Raw genomic sequence first — 14,983 nt, forward strand, 5'->3', positions numbered from 1 at the left:
CGTCCGCAGGGAGCCCCGTGCCGGGCCCGCGGCGGGAGAAGGGAGGGCCAGGCCGGAGCGGCGGCCGAAGCCCTTCCGCGGTAGGGAGGGGGCGAGGAAGGCCGCTGTGAGGAAGAGCGGTTGTACCTGGGAACTTGCAGCCTTCGACGCCGGCTGGTTTGAGACTCGGGGAAGCTTCAGCACGAAGAAGGTGGTCCCGGCGGGGATGGCCTGCCGGCTTGTCCCAGCAGCCAGGCGACGCCGGTGAAACCACCGCGGGCACCACGGAGCCAACTCCGCCGTTGCCTGCCCTGGCAGGACCGGCAGGAACACCTTCTCGTGAGGGGAGGGACGCTTTCAGCTCCCTTCTCAGCTGCTGCTTAACGCCTTGGTCACCCTTCAGACAATCAGACCTTAGCTAAAGCAGCTTCGCTTTTCGAGACCGGCCGAAGCCAAACAAAGGGTTGTCTTTAGTAAGTCTCGTCAGAAATAAGAGGACTATACCCACCTCAATTTACATATTTAATATTACACCCCATCTTAGAGTCCAACACGTGGTGGGGTTCGGGTTTTTTCTTTTTTTAAAGACCAACCTCCATCTGTCTCAATGAGAGATTAGTTATCTCCGCTTCCTACTTAGACTCCTCTCCCACTTCTATTCTTACCTATATACTTAAACTAGATGAGAAGCTGTAAACTTTAGGATATTTATTTGCATTAAATTTTTTGAAATGTACATTCCACTATACAAGAGCTGCGTATCATAATTTTTACTATAAAACCACTTCAGTAATCAACATTAGTCTGCGACTCAGTAGATAGAAGTGAAACATTCATACATCTCAACTTGAAGAGTGAAAGTATCTGCAAATGTAGAGAGACTCTCATAAAAACACTTTTTACGCTCTTAAGAATTGACTCACTAGCAAGTGAAATATGTTCCATCTAAAAGCAACTGTTTTCTAGTTATCCATTATCAACTGCTGTATCTAAAACTGAAATGAACAAACTTTCGCCAGCTCAGAGGGCAGCTTTCCAGAGATTAGATATATCTGTTCATAAATACACTGTATAAATAGATACAAAGATATTCTAGAGTTGGAAAGAGAGACAGGCAGAGAAACAAAAAGCAAGTGAGGAAGAAACCCCCTCTCTTAATTATTGACTCAGATCTCTTTATTCCAGGGGAAATCAAGGAATTGGCTATGAAGGGAATACTGCCATATCACTCGTACTAACAAGATGCAAAGAACTATCTATCTCTGTTTGGTGCAGCAAGCTGTAGTCAACGTTGAAGAAAGAGAAAGGAACAGAAACCACACCTATAAGTGTCAGATTTCCTAATAAGGACTGAAGTTCATCACCAGATATATCTTGATCTCAGCTGTACAAGCTCAGCTGAGAATACCTAAGGCCCTCTCAAAAGACTGATCATCTGATTTGCCATTATGACTGTGCAATTTAATGAAATGGTGCACACAGGGTAACTGCTACTTAGCAGTTTGCTTTCAAAGACAAAATATGAAATGTAGCTGCAGTTTTATACCAATGTATTATTAAAATGTGAAAAAAGTTTGCAATTCCAGGCATCACTAAAAAAAAAAAAAAAAATAAAAAATTACAATGCTGGGTGTTGATACCCTAGCACACATATCCTTCACTTTCACATTAAACAGATATCAGTTGTACAAGGATTAGTAGCTCCGTAGAGAACTCTTGGCCTTTCTATGTTTCCACTAGTCCAAAACCAGGGAGTTCCGTGATAAAACATAAAAATCTTCATATCCTTATGCCATTTGGTTAAAAAAAATATCCTGAGTTTGTTTAAAAAAAATATTTTTTTGTGCAATCCTTGGGATAAGAAGCTTCTCCCCAAAATGCAGTAAATCAGCTTGTTTCACAAGCATCTCTGACTTCTGTCACACCGTTGCCTAGGACTGCATCTAAAGGAGCCCGTTTTTTCCGTATGCTGCGCCCAGAAGCAATAAGATCAGCATATCCCCGCTGATGGGAGAAAGCATAAGCAGAACGACGGCCAGATATCCCTCGGCGAAAAGCACTCTGCCTTCGCTTCCACTGTTGTTCTTCTGCCATGTATTTCTTACGGTTCTTCTGAATCTTCACGCATGCAAAGACAGATTAGTTTATGGATTACAAGGGAAAACAGCTTGTTTGCATTTACTGTTATTTACCCGATACTTTTTTACATCCTTAAACTGCTTAACAGGAGGGTTCTCTTGTTTATATTTGATTTTGTTAGAAACATGAATATATGCAGTAACACATTGCCATTTCAGGAAGACTTACTGTATTATTTTGAACTTCATTATTTTCATTTATCTTTAAATGTCTTTCACTGAAGTGGACTGAATATATGTAATGGAAAGCTACTCCTCCGTTCTCATACTGACACTTCTTTAATATCTTTTTAAACACTACCACCGCAATTTTAACTTCTCATACCCATATGCTATTTCCCAGCTCAAGGCAGAACAGAAGCAAACAAAAACTGTCCACTATGCTCTGATGCATGACAACGGGCACTCCAACACAGCCCAAATAAAAACAGAAGTCAGGTCATCAGTAGCTTCAAAGCGGGTTTCTGTGGTTTTACAAAGTCAAGTGCTCAGCCAAGACAAATGATGAATGAGCCCACGCTGAACTGCGTGCTGAGCTTGTACATGTACCTCTGCATCCCACAGAAGCACACAAGGAAGATACTGGGAAAGAACACATCAAAGGGACACTGCTTTGGATGGCAAAACGTCACAGCACCAGTTGTCGTCACCCAGCTAGAAGGCAGGCTTGGTCTGGCCTTTGGAAAGCCCTGCTGCCACCCTCCCTGGCCATGGGACCTGAGCTCCAGTCTCATGTAGTTCTCCCTAGGTCACAGTCACTTATTTGTCTCTAATACGAGCACCCATACTGACTCCTGTAAGTAAATACAAGCCAAGTTAACCAAAATAACCTAAGACTTTACTCACTCTATCACTTTCCAAAGGCCAAATTGTCATTGATAAGAAACGCTGTGCCACTACAGGAAGTAAGCAAATAGCAATTGATAAAATCATGGTCAGCCAGAGGTACGGCTGTCTTAGAGCATTTGGAGCAGTTCCTAGGAATAAAAAGAGCAAAAAATTAGTTTATGACATGATCAAGTAAGCTAGTTATAAAATACAAATAAGATACTAAAAGCCACAGCTTTTTTCCTTAGGACCTAACATTCAGGTATTCTGCTGTGTAACACAACATCAAGCATTTATTCAGAGACTCTACTATAAAGAGAGCATAACAGGAAAGAATTTTATAGAGCCTTTCTACTGTAACGTATCCATATTAATGTCAAAGCCCTTTTAAGAGTTATGGGAGGCTGCAAGACAAACACTTGGCGGAGATGCATGGCTTTTGTCCTGCTTTAAAACAGGCAAAGCAAGAAAAAGTCTTCCTGGTATTGGTATGTACATGGTCTAGAAAGCAAGTGATATTTAGTAGCCAAACACCCAATCTCATGGAACTTTCTATCAAACTAAGTAGCAGCCATATCTTTATAAACTTCTGAAATGCATAAAGTATTCAGGTAGAAGGAAGTTACAGAAGTATAAAACATTGTTAAGGTCAAAGAAAAAACATTATATTACAGGCAACTACCTTTTTTCAGTTGGGCTCAGCTTAAAAATGAGAACATAAAAATGAGGGGGTTGGTATTTAGATCCAACGCGACATATGAAAGATTTGTCACTAGGAAAATTACGAAGCGGAGTTTTCCTCAGAAAAAAATTTCCAACTGGCTGCTACTTACACCTCCCTGGACTTCCAGCAAAATCCCAAGTAGCTGCTAACAGCATTTGGCTCTGTCTTACTTTGGGGTTTTACCTTCCACCGATCAGTTAGAGCAACTTGGCAAACGCATACCCTGCCAGATCGTCACATTCCCTTTACTTTAAGCTGCCCCACCAACTTTAACTTAGTTTTCATTTGCAGCCTCCTACTGCTGGGCAATGTCAAGTTCCAGCTGATTTTCATTGAAAGGAAAGAAATACTCCAATAAAGAAACCTGTCCCCAAACACAAACAAAACCCTTCCTTGGAAGTGAATTAGTATTTAACATAATTTCCTTTCACAGGAATCAGGTTCATGCCATGACATTTTGGCCGTAGTTCTGCTCAAGTTAAAGCTGTGTGAGACAGGAACAAGAAACATAAAACACAAGGACTGACCTGTGAACTGAAAGGCAGAAGGAAAGAGGACATGGATTCCAGCACTGTGGAAGTCAAATGTGATACCAAAGTAAAGTGCAATACTCCCAAATACTGAAAAAGCATTAACAAAAGTCCAGTAAGATGTATCCAAGCCAATCTGAAAGCAAACAAAAGCTCTAAATGAGTTTATTAACTCAAAATAACGTCAACTACTCTGAAGACTTACAGCGTTTTGGTTGAGTCATCTCTCATCCAGTTACACATCAGTCAGAGAGAGTACATCAACAGAGAAGGCAGAAGGCAAAAAAGGGAAGCTTTTTGTGTATTGTTACATTTTTAGTACACAAATTTAGGAACATGACCAGAAAGTGTCTCAGAGCAACAGATATCAGGAAGCTAAGCTTACTTACCTGAAAATTGACAACAAATATAAGAGAAGATGCTGCTGTGACAGCAAATGACTGATAATCTGAAGGTGCTTCCCCATCTTGTCCCATAGTTTTAAGGTAAGCTCCATATGGTATGAAGAAGATTATCAATGAAGTTATAGCTCCATGAAGCAAACTTAAAAAGAATTTCTTGTAGTTAAAAAGTAAATCTTTCTGTCCCAAAATGTACAGTCTAGGGAACCGAAGACTCAATTTGTCGCTCACATCCTTAATAAAGGGGGAAAAGAAAAAAAAAAAAAAAAAGTTGCTGCAATTTCCTGTTCTCTGTGTGAGCTCTGTGAAGAGTAAGAAGCTGTCCTGGTTTCAGCTGGGATAGTTAACTGTCTTCCTAGTAGCTGGTACAGTGCTGTGTTTTGGGTTCAGTATGAGAAGAATGTTGATAACACTGATGTTTTCAGTTGTTGCTAAGTCATGTGTAGACTAAGTCAAGGATTTTTCAGCTTCTCATGCCCAGCCAGCGAGAAAGCTGGAGGGGCACAACAAGTTGGGAGGGGACACAGCCAGGACAGCTGACCCAAACTGGCCACAGGGGTATTCCATACCATATGGCACCATGCCCAGTATAGAAACTGGGAGGAGTGGGGTTGGGGGGATCACTGCTTGGGAACTAAATGGGCATTGGTTGGCAGGTGGTGAGCAACTGCATTGTGCAGCACTTGTATATTCCAATCCTTTTATTATTATTATTATTGTCATTGTCATTTTATTATTGTTACTATTATCATTATTCTTTTCTTCCCTTCTGTTCTCTTAAACTGTTCTTATCTCAACCCACGAGTTTTACTTTTCTTTTTTTCCTCCAGTTCTCTCCCCCATCCCACTGGGTGGGGAGGAAGGAATGAGTGGCTGCGTGGTGCTTAGTTGCTGGCTGGGGTTAAACCACAACAGAAGCTCAAGTATACAATGTCCCAAAGGAAATGGCAGATTTCTTTTCCTTTTCAAATAGCAGTGTGGGCAGCAGGACTTTGCACAGAGTAATGCACGCAACTAGGAAGAACCAAGTCTGGAGGACATCTCTCACAAAGCTATCACATTCTGTTTCCAGGCTTCTACATTTTTAGCCCATTATTTGCCAAGACAAGATGTCCACAGTTGCGCAGCTCTTTACAGCTGTATATTGTGTTGGAGTCCTTTCCCAACATGGTGAATAAGCAGAAGATGCGGTGCTATCATTACATGTCCTGACTTTAAGCCTCTAACAAATACTCAAGTGAGATCTTAATTTGGTACTGAATTTATTTCTTAGCTTTTATCATAAAAGAAAGCAGAAACATTGATTTGCCTAATCAACAAGTAAGCCTTGTATGGAAAAACAAGTGGAGAAGGCCAAAAGCACCTGTCCCACTGAATTGAAACAAATGCTACACACCAAGACTTCCTGTCAAGTACAGTAATTCAAAATTGTTCAGTCCCTACATCTTCAGCTCAGAAGGGTAAGCAAGGAATATCTTTTCCATTAACAAAGCCGCCCGTTGCTGTGCTGTGTGAATGATGTCATAGAGTAGCAGGCACTTAGAAATATTTTAACAAATATCATTAGAGCTAGAGACCTCTGACCTGATTAATTTGGGCTATTTCAGTAACCCTCTGCTTATTGTCCCTTGTTACCTCATACACTGGGAAGAGGAATATATTTTTAAAATCCAAAAAACCAAACATAACCCCCAAAATTCCTTGTACATAAAACAAAGCAGTTTCAGTGTAATTAAAGGCTTGATGTTAGATGCTTTTGGATTCATCTGCTGTTAACAACATGGAGAATACCTGGTCAAGCAAGCCAACTAGCAGAACCGGGAGACTAGAATACAATACGTTGTACAGCGTGATGAACCAGTCTTCATATGCTGTCTGCAACAAGAGGAGAAATTGCAGTAGTTAATGATTTCTTTTTGATTACACCTTTCCCTTCCAATTCCTGAGAAATTTCACACATGCTCTACTACAGCATTAAATCACCTGTCTCAGCATTTACCCAAAAGGCAAGCAAAAGGCAAGCAGCACCTTAGCTCAAAGCTCTGTTGAAACTGATTTTAGCCTGTATTAAGCTGCCCCAGTCCTTCCAAACCATTGGTGTTACCTGACCTGGAAACCTATCAAAACTGAACACCTCAAACTAAGTCTCAGTCTGGTTTATAGCTGCACTTGTGACTGTGATGAGCACTTGGCATCTCACATACAAGTCTGGGAACCCTGGTTTCTTTTTATGTTCTTTTTTCGCTCTGTCCTCGGCATCCACAGTTTCCATCACAGCAAACAGCATTAACCTCAGGCAGGGCTGCTTGTCTGTGACTATGGCCCTGACCCTCCATGCTGGTCCATGTAATGACATCTGCCTGTCTTTTGGTTATGCACGGAGATGCATCTCAACTCTTAAAAGTCCTTTCAACACAACCTTTCAACACTATATGAACTTCAAACACTGCCAGTTACAACAAGCACATTTCAAGCCATTCTAGCCAGCAGTTCAAGACAAAAAAGTTCAGGTTTGGTTTCCTACTGACATATACATGCACCATCTCACTTCACTTAGGAATATCTTAAGTAGCAGGGTTGAGAAAGGTTTCCCAAACTGCTATATAACAATATCTTCCTCTCTTCCTCCCTGTACAATCATGATACTGACTTCAGTGTTCTGAAATCATAACCAACTGCTTACCTTGTAATTAACTAGCTTACTAGTTATCACCTATTCTCCTGCAGAAATTACTGATGATAACTTCAGGTTCCCACCACTTCCCAGGTTAAGCCTTTGCTATTCTGCACCGACAAAAATGAAGATCTGTTTGTTAATATTACACACGAGCATGCCTTCTTACCTGGGCAGAAAAGCCATTAAAGAATGAATACCAGATGTGGACTAGTGTAAAAGCAAAGTTTTTGTAGAAAAAATATCTTAAAAACTTGCACATCCTAATGTAAGACCATCGTCCGTGGACCAGCAGCAGTCTTTGGAGGTAGCGGAATTGCCCAAAAGAGTAGTCACTTGACATGACGGCTTGCATCCCTTCTTGGCCACTGATTCCAACTCCAATGTGGGCAGCTAAGTTAATGAAACAAACACCACACACTATGTTGAACAAAGGGAGAGGAACAACATGACCGAGGGCAAACCTTCTACTGGTTCCTATTCTCTGCTTCAGGTTCTTCTACCCCATTTTATTTCTGCATACAGCACAAAGGCTGCATTAAAAACTAACACAACAGTGCACAAGCCCTTCCTTGCCCTGTTATTTACTGCTCACGTCTCCATCATTGCTTGGATTCTCTCTCAGTGCTTGTTCCATCAGAATGGATGCTGGGAAATTTGACCAAGCGATGAGACAGAGCAAGCAAACCCCTGAACGAACTGGCCAGTCAGTTTACAAACACATTTGTAACATAAACCATATCCCAGAAGTTTCTTTCTCAGTGGGATTTCTCAGGAAGCAGGTCAAAGAGCACCAGTTGCAATTCAGGACAGCTAATGCCTCCAAGCAAGGGGCAGCTAAGCTATTGCTTTGTTCTTTCTATTACACATTTGTAACCCACTGTGGCGGTGAATTTCCTTCCCCCTCACCGGACTGATTTACGAACTCGGGAAGGCTCGCTAGCCCTTCGCATAAGTGCAAGGAGCCGGGCAGCGAAGCGACCCTTGGCTGTGCCAGGAACTCTTACCCAGCTGAGACAGGGAGAGATGCTGTGCGTCTCAAGGACTCCTGCTGCCCGGCGGAGGCAGGCGGGGGACGGGAGTAGAGATAGCCACTTCTCATAACAACCTGCAGCCAGTTCTCTCTCCTAACGACCTGGAGACCTTGTTATTGCAGTCCTCCCCTCACACGCTGCGAGCAGCCCCTATCTATGTTTGGAGTTCTTCTCAGACAGCCTGGGGATTTTCCAGTGCAGCTGGCATCCCAGCAATTTGTTGATGGCAAAAGTCAATCACCTCCCGAACCTACAAGCAGCGGTACTACGGGAGGCCCTTGGAGCTCTCCCGGACCGCAGCGGGCTGGGACCAGCATCTCCCCCTGAGCAGGACGCCTCTCGGAGCTCGCAAACTCTCCTGTTTGCGAAAATCGGAGATCTGTCGCCAAAAGCCGACACGGCCGGGGCTGGTTCTCTCCGCTCCTTGAGGCTTGACCCTTCACCCGTTGAGACAAATGCCAAAGCATTCGAATTGAATATTTTCACTGAACTTAAGGGGAATTTTTAACAGGCATACCTCTTTTTCCTCTCTCTTTTACTCTCTTTTACCCTCTTATATGTATATCTCTTAGTGTCTTTACACACACGCATGTACTAAGCATATTATAGCAAGTATATTATAAGTTATTCTCAAATTTATACTTAAATTACTGTTGTGAATTTCATTCAACCGTGAATGAATTTTAGGCTGCTACTATACTCATAATCTCTTTAGATATAAACTGTTGACCAAGTCTGGGACTAGGAGTCGATCCAGCCGCACCTAGACTCCGACAGGAGTTTAGAAAGCAAGGGGGTCTTCTCTGAACTTTGTGACTCAACAGGAGGGTATTCCTTACCCTTTCCCACATTCCTGATCTTTGCAGAAATCACAAGAAATTAATTCTTTGTAACATTCCCTTCTACCCTATTACATTTTCGGTCCCTGTATACACAAGCTCAGTTTGATCCTGATTTAGTTTTCCTGTGTGCATTTCATCCACGTACTAAGTAATACAGTGAACCTTGCCATTGAATTCTGTGAAGTGGCACTTTTATACAAATTTCTATTAAATCATTTTTCTATCGCTAATTCAATGGGAGGTGATTCTTTAAGCGATCCGAAACCCCCTCTCTCTCTTTAAATCCCCCCCGCGACACCCACAACATGGTAACAGATGCAATTCAAGTCCCTTCTCAGGGAATGTCTACAGAAAAAGCTAAAATATATCAGCAAAAACCACTAACCATTTCAGAAAGGGCTTCTTTAAAAAGGGAAAGCACAGGCATAGAAGCTAACAAAACCCAAGTGATGTTAACGTGGGTAATGAAATAGATGGTAGAGTCTTCTGAACAAAGAGTAATAGTGAAGAGACTGCAGAACACCCAGAAGAGATCTTTCCTACCAATTGAAGTTTTACAGCTGCCTTACTTTTAATCATGTTTACATCATTGGCACCATCCCCAATAGCCAGAGTAATAGCTTTCTTGTATTTCTTCACAAGCTCGACCACCATGGCTTTCTGTTTCGGAGTCACTCGACAGCAGATCACAGCCCTGCATTCGCAGGCCAAATCCACAAAGTTCTTCTGCTGCTGTTCTTTGTAAGCTTCAGCCCTTCTTCTCCTCTCAGTTTGCTTTTTCTTCTCTTCTGCTGTTTTAGGGAATTTCAGTTTAAGCTTCTTTTTCTTCTTTTTCTTCTCTAGCAAGATTTCATTCTGTGTAACAAAAATACATTATGTTCCTTTCTACACTATTTCAAATCGCGCTCCAAGTACTGCCTATACAACACTTAACTTCATTATGCTCCCATCACCCATTTATAGCATTTTAATAAAATGCTCATGCAGAGGAGCGAACAAAGAGCTATGGAAACAATGAAAAGAATGTACTTGGTGGGATTAACAAAAGTAAAATGCTTGTATTTAGTGTCACAGGACTTCTTGCAGAGTTCAAAGGAATATTTCTTCTGTTTTGAAAACATTCTGGTATGTAAACTTCCCTCTCTCCTACTTCCTCATCTCCTAAAGGAGGCATGACCATGCCCAACACACATGGAAATCTCCTGTAAATACCCAGGTTAGCTCTAGGGCAGTTCGGCTGGTGTAGGGGGTAACAGAGACCTGCAATTTTATGTGACGCTCCTGCTAATTACCTTTAGACATCCCCAGCCTGCTTCCTATGCCTTATACACAGATGTACATTTCTTTATAAAAAATAAAGGTTTAGGGCTGGAATGCTGAAACATGGCAGACAATCCTTAGCTGTTCACTGGACTTTCTGCTTTACAGGTGTCTCTAAGAGCAGCCTGCCAACAGGGTGGGTAATAGTCACTCAACTACTGCTAGTCACTTCTCTGCTAAAAGCTCTTTTCTGCTTTCTAAGCTCCTGTGAGAGCACTATATTGCAGGACTGAGCAGGAAACTAATGTTTTATTTCTACCCTTTCACTCCCATCTCTCATTTCAAGCACGATTTCTGTGCCTATACTGAAGCCATGCATCCTCTAATGCTGGCAGTCTTGTCTCTCTTTTTTTTTTTTTTTCCATTAGACCAGAGACCCCATGAAGAATAAATACTCTGAAAATCAGGCTGTGCTTTTGCAAGGGCTTGGCTTTACTTTGATGGCAGCTACCAGGGTGATTTGAAAGGCCCAAGACATTCCTTATTTTATTACGCGCTATTTTCAACCTTCAAAACCAAAAGTATTTCTGAACATAAATATCAAACAGATGTGTTCAACTGGCAGCACAATGGCCAAAGAATTTTCATTGATTGATTTAGCAAGGCAGACAAATGAACAGAGTCCTCAGTGAAGGACACTGTGACTTGGTGGTACCCCCAAAATCTCAAATACACAGAACAACATCTTTTGTACGTACCAACCAGGAGCCAGTGATTATTAAAGCACGATCTTTACTACCCTGAAAGAAGGGCTCGTTCATTCTTAGAGAGGAATGTGTACTTGATCCAGCTCTGTTCCTCTGGTTTTCCAGCCTAGTTTGAAGAAGAGCGCTGGAAAGAGAGGTGGATACTATTACAGAAAAATCAAGGATAAACTTTAAGCTAGATCAGTCCCAGGCTGAAGATCTGCAAGAAAGAAATGCAATATATGCTGCTAGGACTTTTTTTGCCATATATTAGGTGATGTTCTAAGCAGTGCCAGAGCAACAGTGAAAACAGGATCACACTAGTTTGCAAATAAGCAAAAAATTGCAAAAATGGGTCAGGAAAAGCTGTAGCACTGTTACAAGGCCCTAGTTCTCCTAGTCCCATGTTGTCTTCCCTTGGGTCTAACCATTTTGACAAATTCTTTATGACTAACCACTGAATACCTTGCAATCCATTGTGGTTTTGTAGCATAGGGCTGTACTGTGTACAGGAGCATGGGATAGGGTGAAAGACCAGCTGGGGTAATACTAGAGTTCAGGGACAGGTAGCAAGAGCAAAACCTGGTAACTACTCAAGATTTGTACTAGGAGGAGACCTGCTTAGCCCACTCCAGGTGGGCTCCAGACTTCTCTGAACTACAGGACAAATTTGATGTCCACAATTGTTGACCTAGAATGTATAGCTTCCTGCAAACAGGATATCACCACCTTTACCCACAATTAAGAGGTCACCTTGTAAAATTACAATTCTGTAAAAAGCAAAGAAACAGACAATGTACAGCTGAACAACTGCCAGGAAATACTGTTTGGTCATTGAAGAGTTACTGTCGGATAAGCCAATGTTACTGCTGGGTTAATTTTAAAAATGGAACATTTTTAATTCCCACAAAAGAAATGCTTTGTGCTTTTCACTTGCCTGGTATCTTCTCCATAGCAGATTGTTGTTTCATCTGTTAAGAGTTCACAAGAAAATCCAATATTTTCAGCAGTTTCTACAATTTAAAAAAAAAAAAAAAGAGAGAGAGAGAGAGAAAAGTATTTACTTAAAGTTCTGTCACGAGTAACTGTTGGGAGCAGCCAGAAGTACGTGAAGTCCTCTTAAGTAATTTTTGAAGCTATGTTTCAGTATGAGAAGTTCCCTTTCATTACCGCAGTGTGGATGAACAGGAAAAAAAATTTATACATAACTCAAAGCAGCTGGGGGAATGCTTATTCATTATTTGTCATACAACAACTGTGTGGCAATGAAGGCACCGTGGGAGATGGATTTAAAATCAACAACAGGGAATTATATTTCCTATGCAACATTTCCTATGAAATATACGTTACTGTGGTGGAATGCATTGTTACAAGACATTTTGAATGCAAAAACTGTTAGTGATCTGGAAAAGTCTTATCAGCCAATTTGCAGAAGAAAGATCTACCAGGGCCTATTTAACTTGATGTGGGAGATGCTGTCTCCATGTCAGAAAGCCATTACACCAAAGGCATTGCAAGAATCAACCACAGTATATGCCACACGATCTTGACCTGTCCTTACTCTGGATTCCTTGAACCAAGACTTTTGCCAGAGTCAGAGATGCTGCTCTGGCTGCACCTCCATCCAGGCTGTAGTACAGCCATTCTTACTTACAAATTTAATGCTGTTTTTTGAACTGACTTAACAAAATATGTTGCCGGACTGCAGACTAGCAAATACAAAAAGAAAAGCAGATCAGTCTCTGTCAGCAGCACTTGTGATTATTTGAAAAGTAAGTTTTCACTGTAAAAAGGCAAGTTTTGGTACCTGCCCTCAGAGCCAAGCAAGCCCGGTGTTAAAAGCAAGTTGTCCTGCATTTGCTTTGCATTGGGAAAAGCAGTAGCTGGATATTTCGCTATAGAAGACAGTCACGAAATCAGTCGTCTAGGCTAATCTGTTGGAGGAACAGAAGTTACACAGAAGCCCATCCAGCAACTCTGGACTGGGAAGAGCTGGGATGAAATTCTGCACATTGTAGAAATTCCTCCAGTTTTGATTTAAATGGACTTTCACACTAAGGTTTTCTAGAAACATATGCTTTATTTCTAGTCTACATTTGTTCCAGTTTATCTTCTAGCCCTTATCCTGTTTTTACTAGCTCTTCAGCTGTAAGTAAACCCACCTTTTTTGTCACCAGTAAGCACCCAGATTTTAATGTCTGCTTTTGAAAGCCTGGAAATAGTTTCTGGAACTCCATCCTGCAGTTTGTCTTCAATAGCTGTTGCACCAAGCAGCTGGAAGATATTGGAAATACAGGTATTTAGTAGGATGAACATGTATAGAAAACTGATTCATTTTCAGTAGAGAATGAAACTGTTACGGATATGTCTTCAAGCCAAGTTACAGCTCAAGCTAAGAATTCAGTAAAGACAAACTCTTGCATATAGAAGTGACCACACTGAAATACATGTACTAAAATACATTTCCCATCATTCTATTAAAGTCTAAAATTTGGCATGGCTCTAAAGCCAATAAAACACTGAAAAGACCCAAATCAAAATGTCCTAGTAAACAAGAAAAATTTATTTTCAAAAAGATCTGTTTCTTCTTATATAAGAACAAAAGTACCCTAAAAATTTAAAGCTTGACTTACAATCAAGTTTTTTTCTACGTCCTCATACACTTTGTCCAGAGCTTCATCACGATTAGTTGTAGCTACACTGGCCTCCACAAACTTTTTATTCCATGCTTCAAATTCATCATGACTAATGTCTCTATAGCACAGGCAGAGTGTCCTAAGAGTTTCATTTGCAAAAATCTGAAAAATAATTAAAAAAACATGTCCACAAAACAAAACTCTTCATTCGCAGTCCAAACATAAGGGTTAAGATCATAAGCATTCGGTAAGTCTGATAAAACAAATCTGACTGTGCAATTAGTCCTGGGTATTTCAGAAATGCCAAAAATTAAATTATAGTTGACAAGGCAGTCTGAACTGAAAGACTGAAGAGGTGACAAATAGAACAGAGTGTAGTGATCTGGAATACTGATAATTATGGAAAAAAAAAAAAAAAAGCATGTACACAAAATTTAAGTTCACTTCTCATGAATGTATTTTTAAGAACTTGCATGAAAACTTGTATCACTGATGATTTCTCAGGTTTGGGATGACTTGTAGAACCAGTTATAGGTCTGCATTTGGTTTAATAGCTTAGGAAAAGGAAATTAATAAAATCAGATTATAGTCAGAAATAAACAATTTTTAATTTAAAAACGGCATATAAAATACAAACGTACGTCTAGTGCTTCTTCTGTAACTTCTCTCTTTAGATTCCTTGGGTGCAACCGTTCATAAATTACTGTATCAGCTCCTTTACAATATAGCCTGATATTTCCACCCGATTCTCTTACTGTGGAGTAAAATATGAGAGGTAAGACAAAATGTTAAGAGTACATTTAAATAAAGGAATAGTTTCAGATTAGATTTTTCAGTCTACTGCTGTTAAGTACCAAAACTACAAGATCATGTTTCTTCTTCATCATCTTTACTATTGTTCAGTTATGTAACTTGGTTGACAAGTGCATTTCCTCTTCTCTCTCATGATAGGAGAGGATATTTAAACTCCCAAGAATTACGTTTTTGATAATGGTTCATATAGTATTAACATCTCCCTTGCCCACAGCAGCTGGGCAGAGACATATGCTAGAGATACGATGCACCATAATTATAGCCTTAAAAACAACAGATCTCTAACTGATCCAAGACTGACTTCTTTAAAGATAGTTAAAACCAAAACTAAAGAGCTATTTATACCTCAAACTGCATAGCTAGTATTCCAATAGCTAA

General features: G+C 40.7%; 1 protein-coding gene across 3 annotated transcripts in view; it reads right to left on the reverse strand.

The window, feature by feature from the left end:
* Positions 1–627: 627 nt before the first annotated feature.
* Positions 628–14,983, reverse strand: part of ATP8B1 (ATPase phospholipid transporting 8B1) — a 45,523-nt gene continuing 31,167 nt past the window's right edge. The window contains exons 17-28 of one of the 3 annotated variants that reach the window (XM_052778455.1): positions 14,434–14,546; positions 13,790–13,954; positions 13,319–13,430; positions 12,094–12,169; positions 11,169–11,301; positions 9,720–10,005; positions 7,444–7,667; positions 6,392–6,475; positions 4,589–4,834; positions 4,197–4,335; positions 2,964–3,094; positions 628–2,097 (exon numbers count right to left, since the gene is read on the reverse strand). In XM_052778455.1, the coding sequence (XP_052634415.1) occupies positions 1,867–2,097; positions 2,964–3,094; positions 4,197–4,335; positions 4,589–4,834; positions 6,392–6,475; positions 7,444–7,667; positions 9,720–10,005; positions 11,169–11,301; positions 12,094–12,169; positions 13,319–13,430; positions 13,790–13,954; positions 14,434–14,546 (1,940 nt within the window). In that variant the 3' untranslated portion in view covers positions 628–1,866. The remainder of the gene's footprint in view (positions 2,098–2,963; positions 3,095–4,196; positions 4,336–4,588; positions 4,835–6,391; positions 6,476–7,443; positions 7,668–9,719; positions 10,006–11,168; positions 11,302–12,093; positions 12,170–13,318; positions 13,431–13,789; positions 13,955–14,433; positions 14,547–14,983) is intronic. The other 2 variants (XM_052778457.1, XM_052778456.1) reach the window with 2 other exon arrangements.

The sequence above is a fragment of the Harpia harpyja genome, chromosome Z (assembly GCF_026419915.1).
Source record: "Harpia harpyja isolate bHarHar1 chromosome Z, bHarHar1 primary haplotype, whole genome shotgun sequence".
NCBI classification, from domain to species: domain Eukaryota; kingdom Metazoa; phylum Chordata; class Aves; order Accipitriformes; family Accipitridae; genus Harpia; species Harpia harpyja.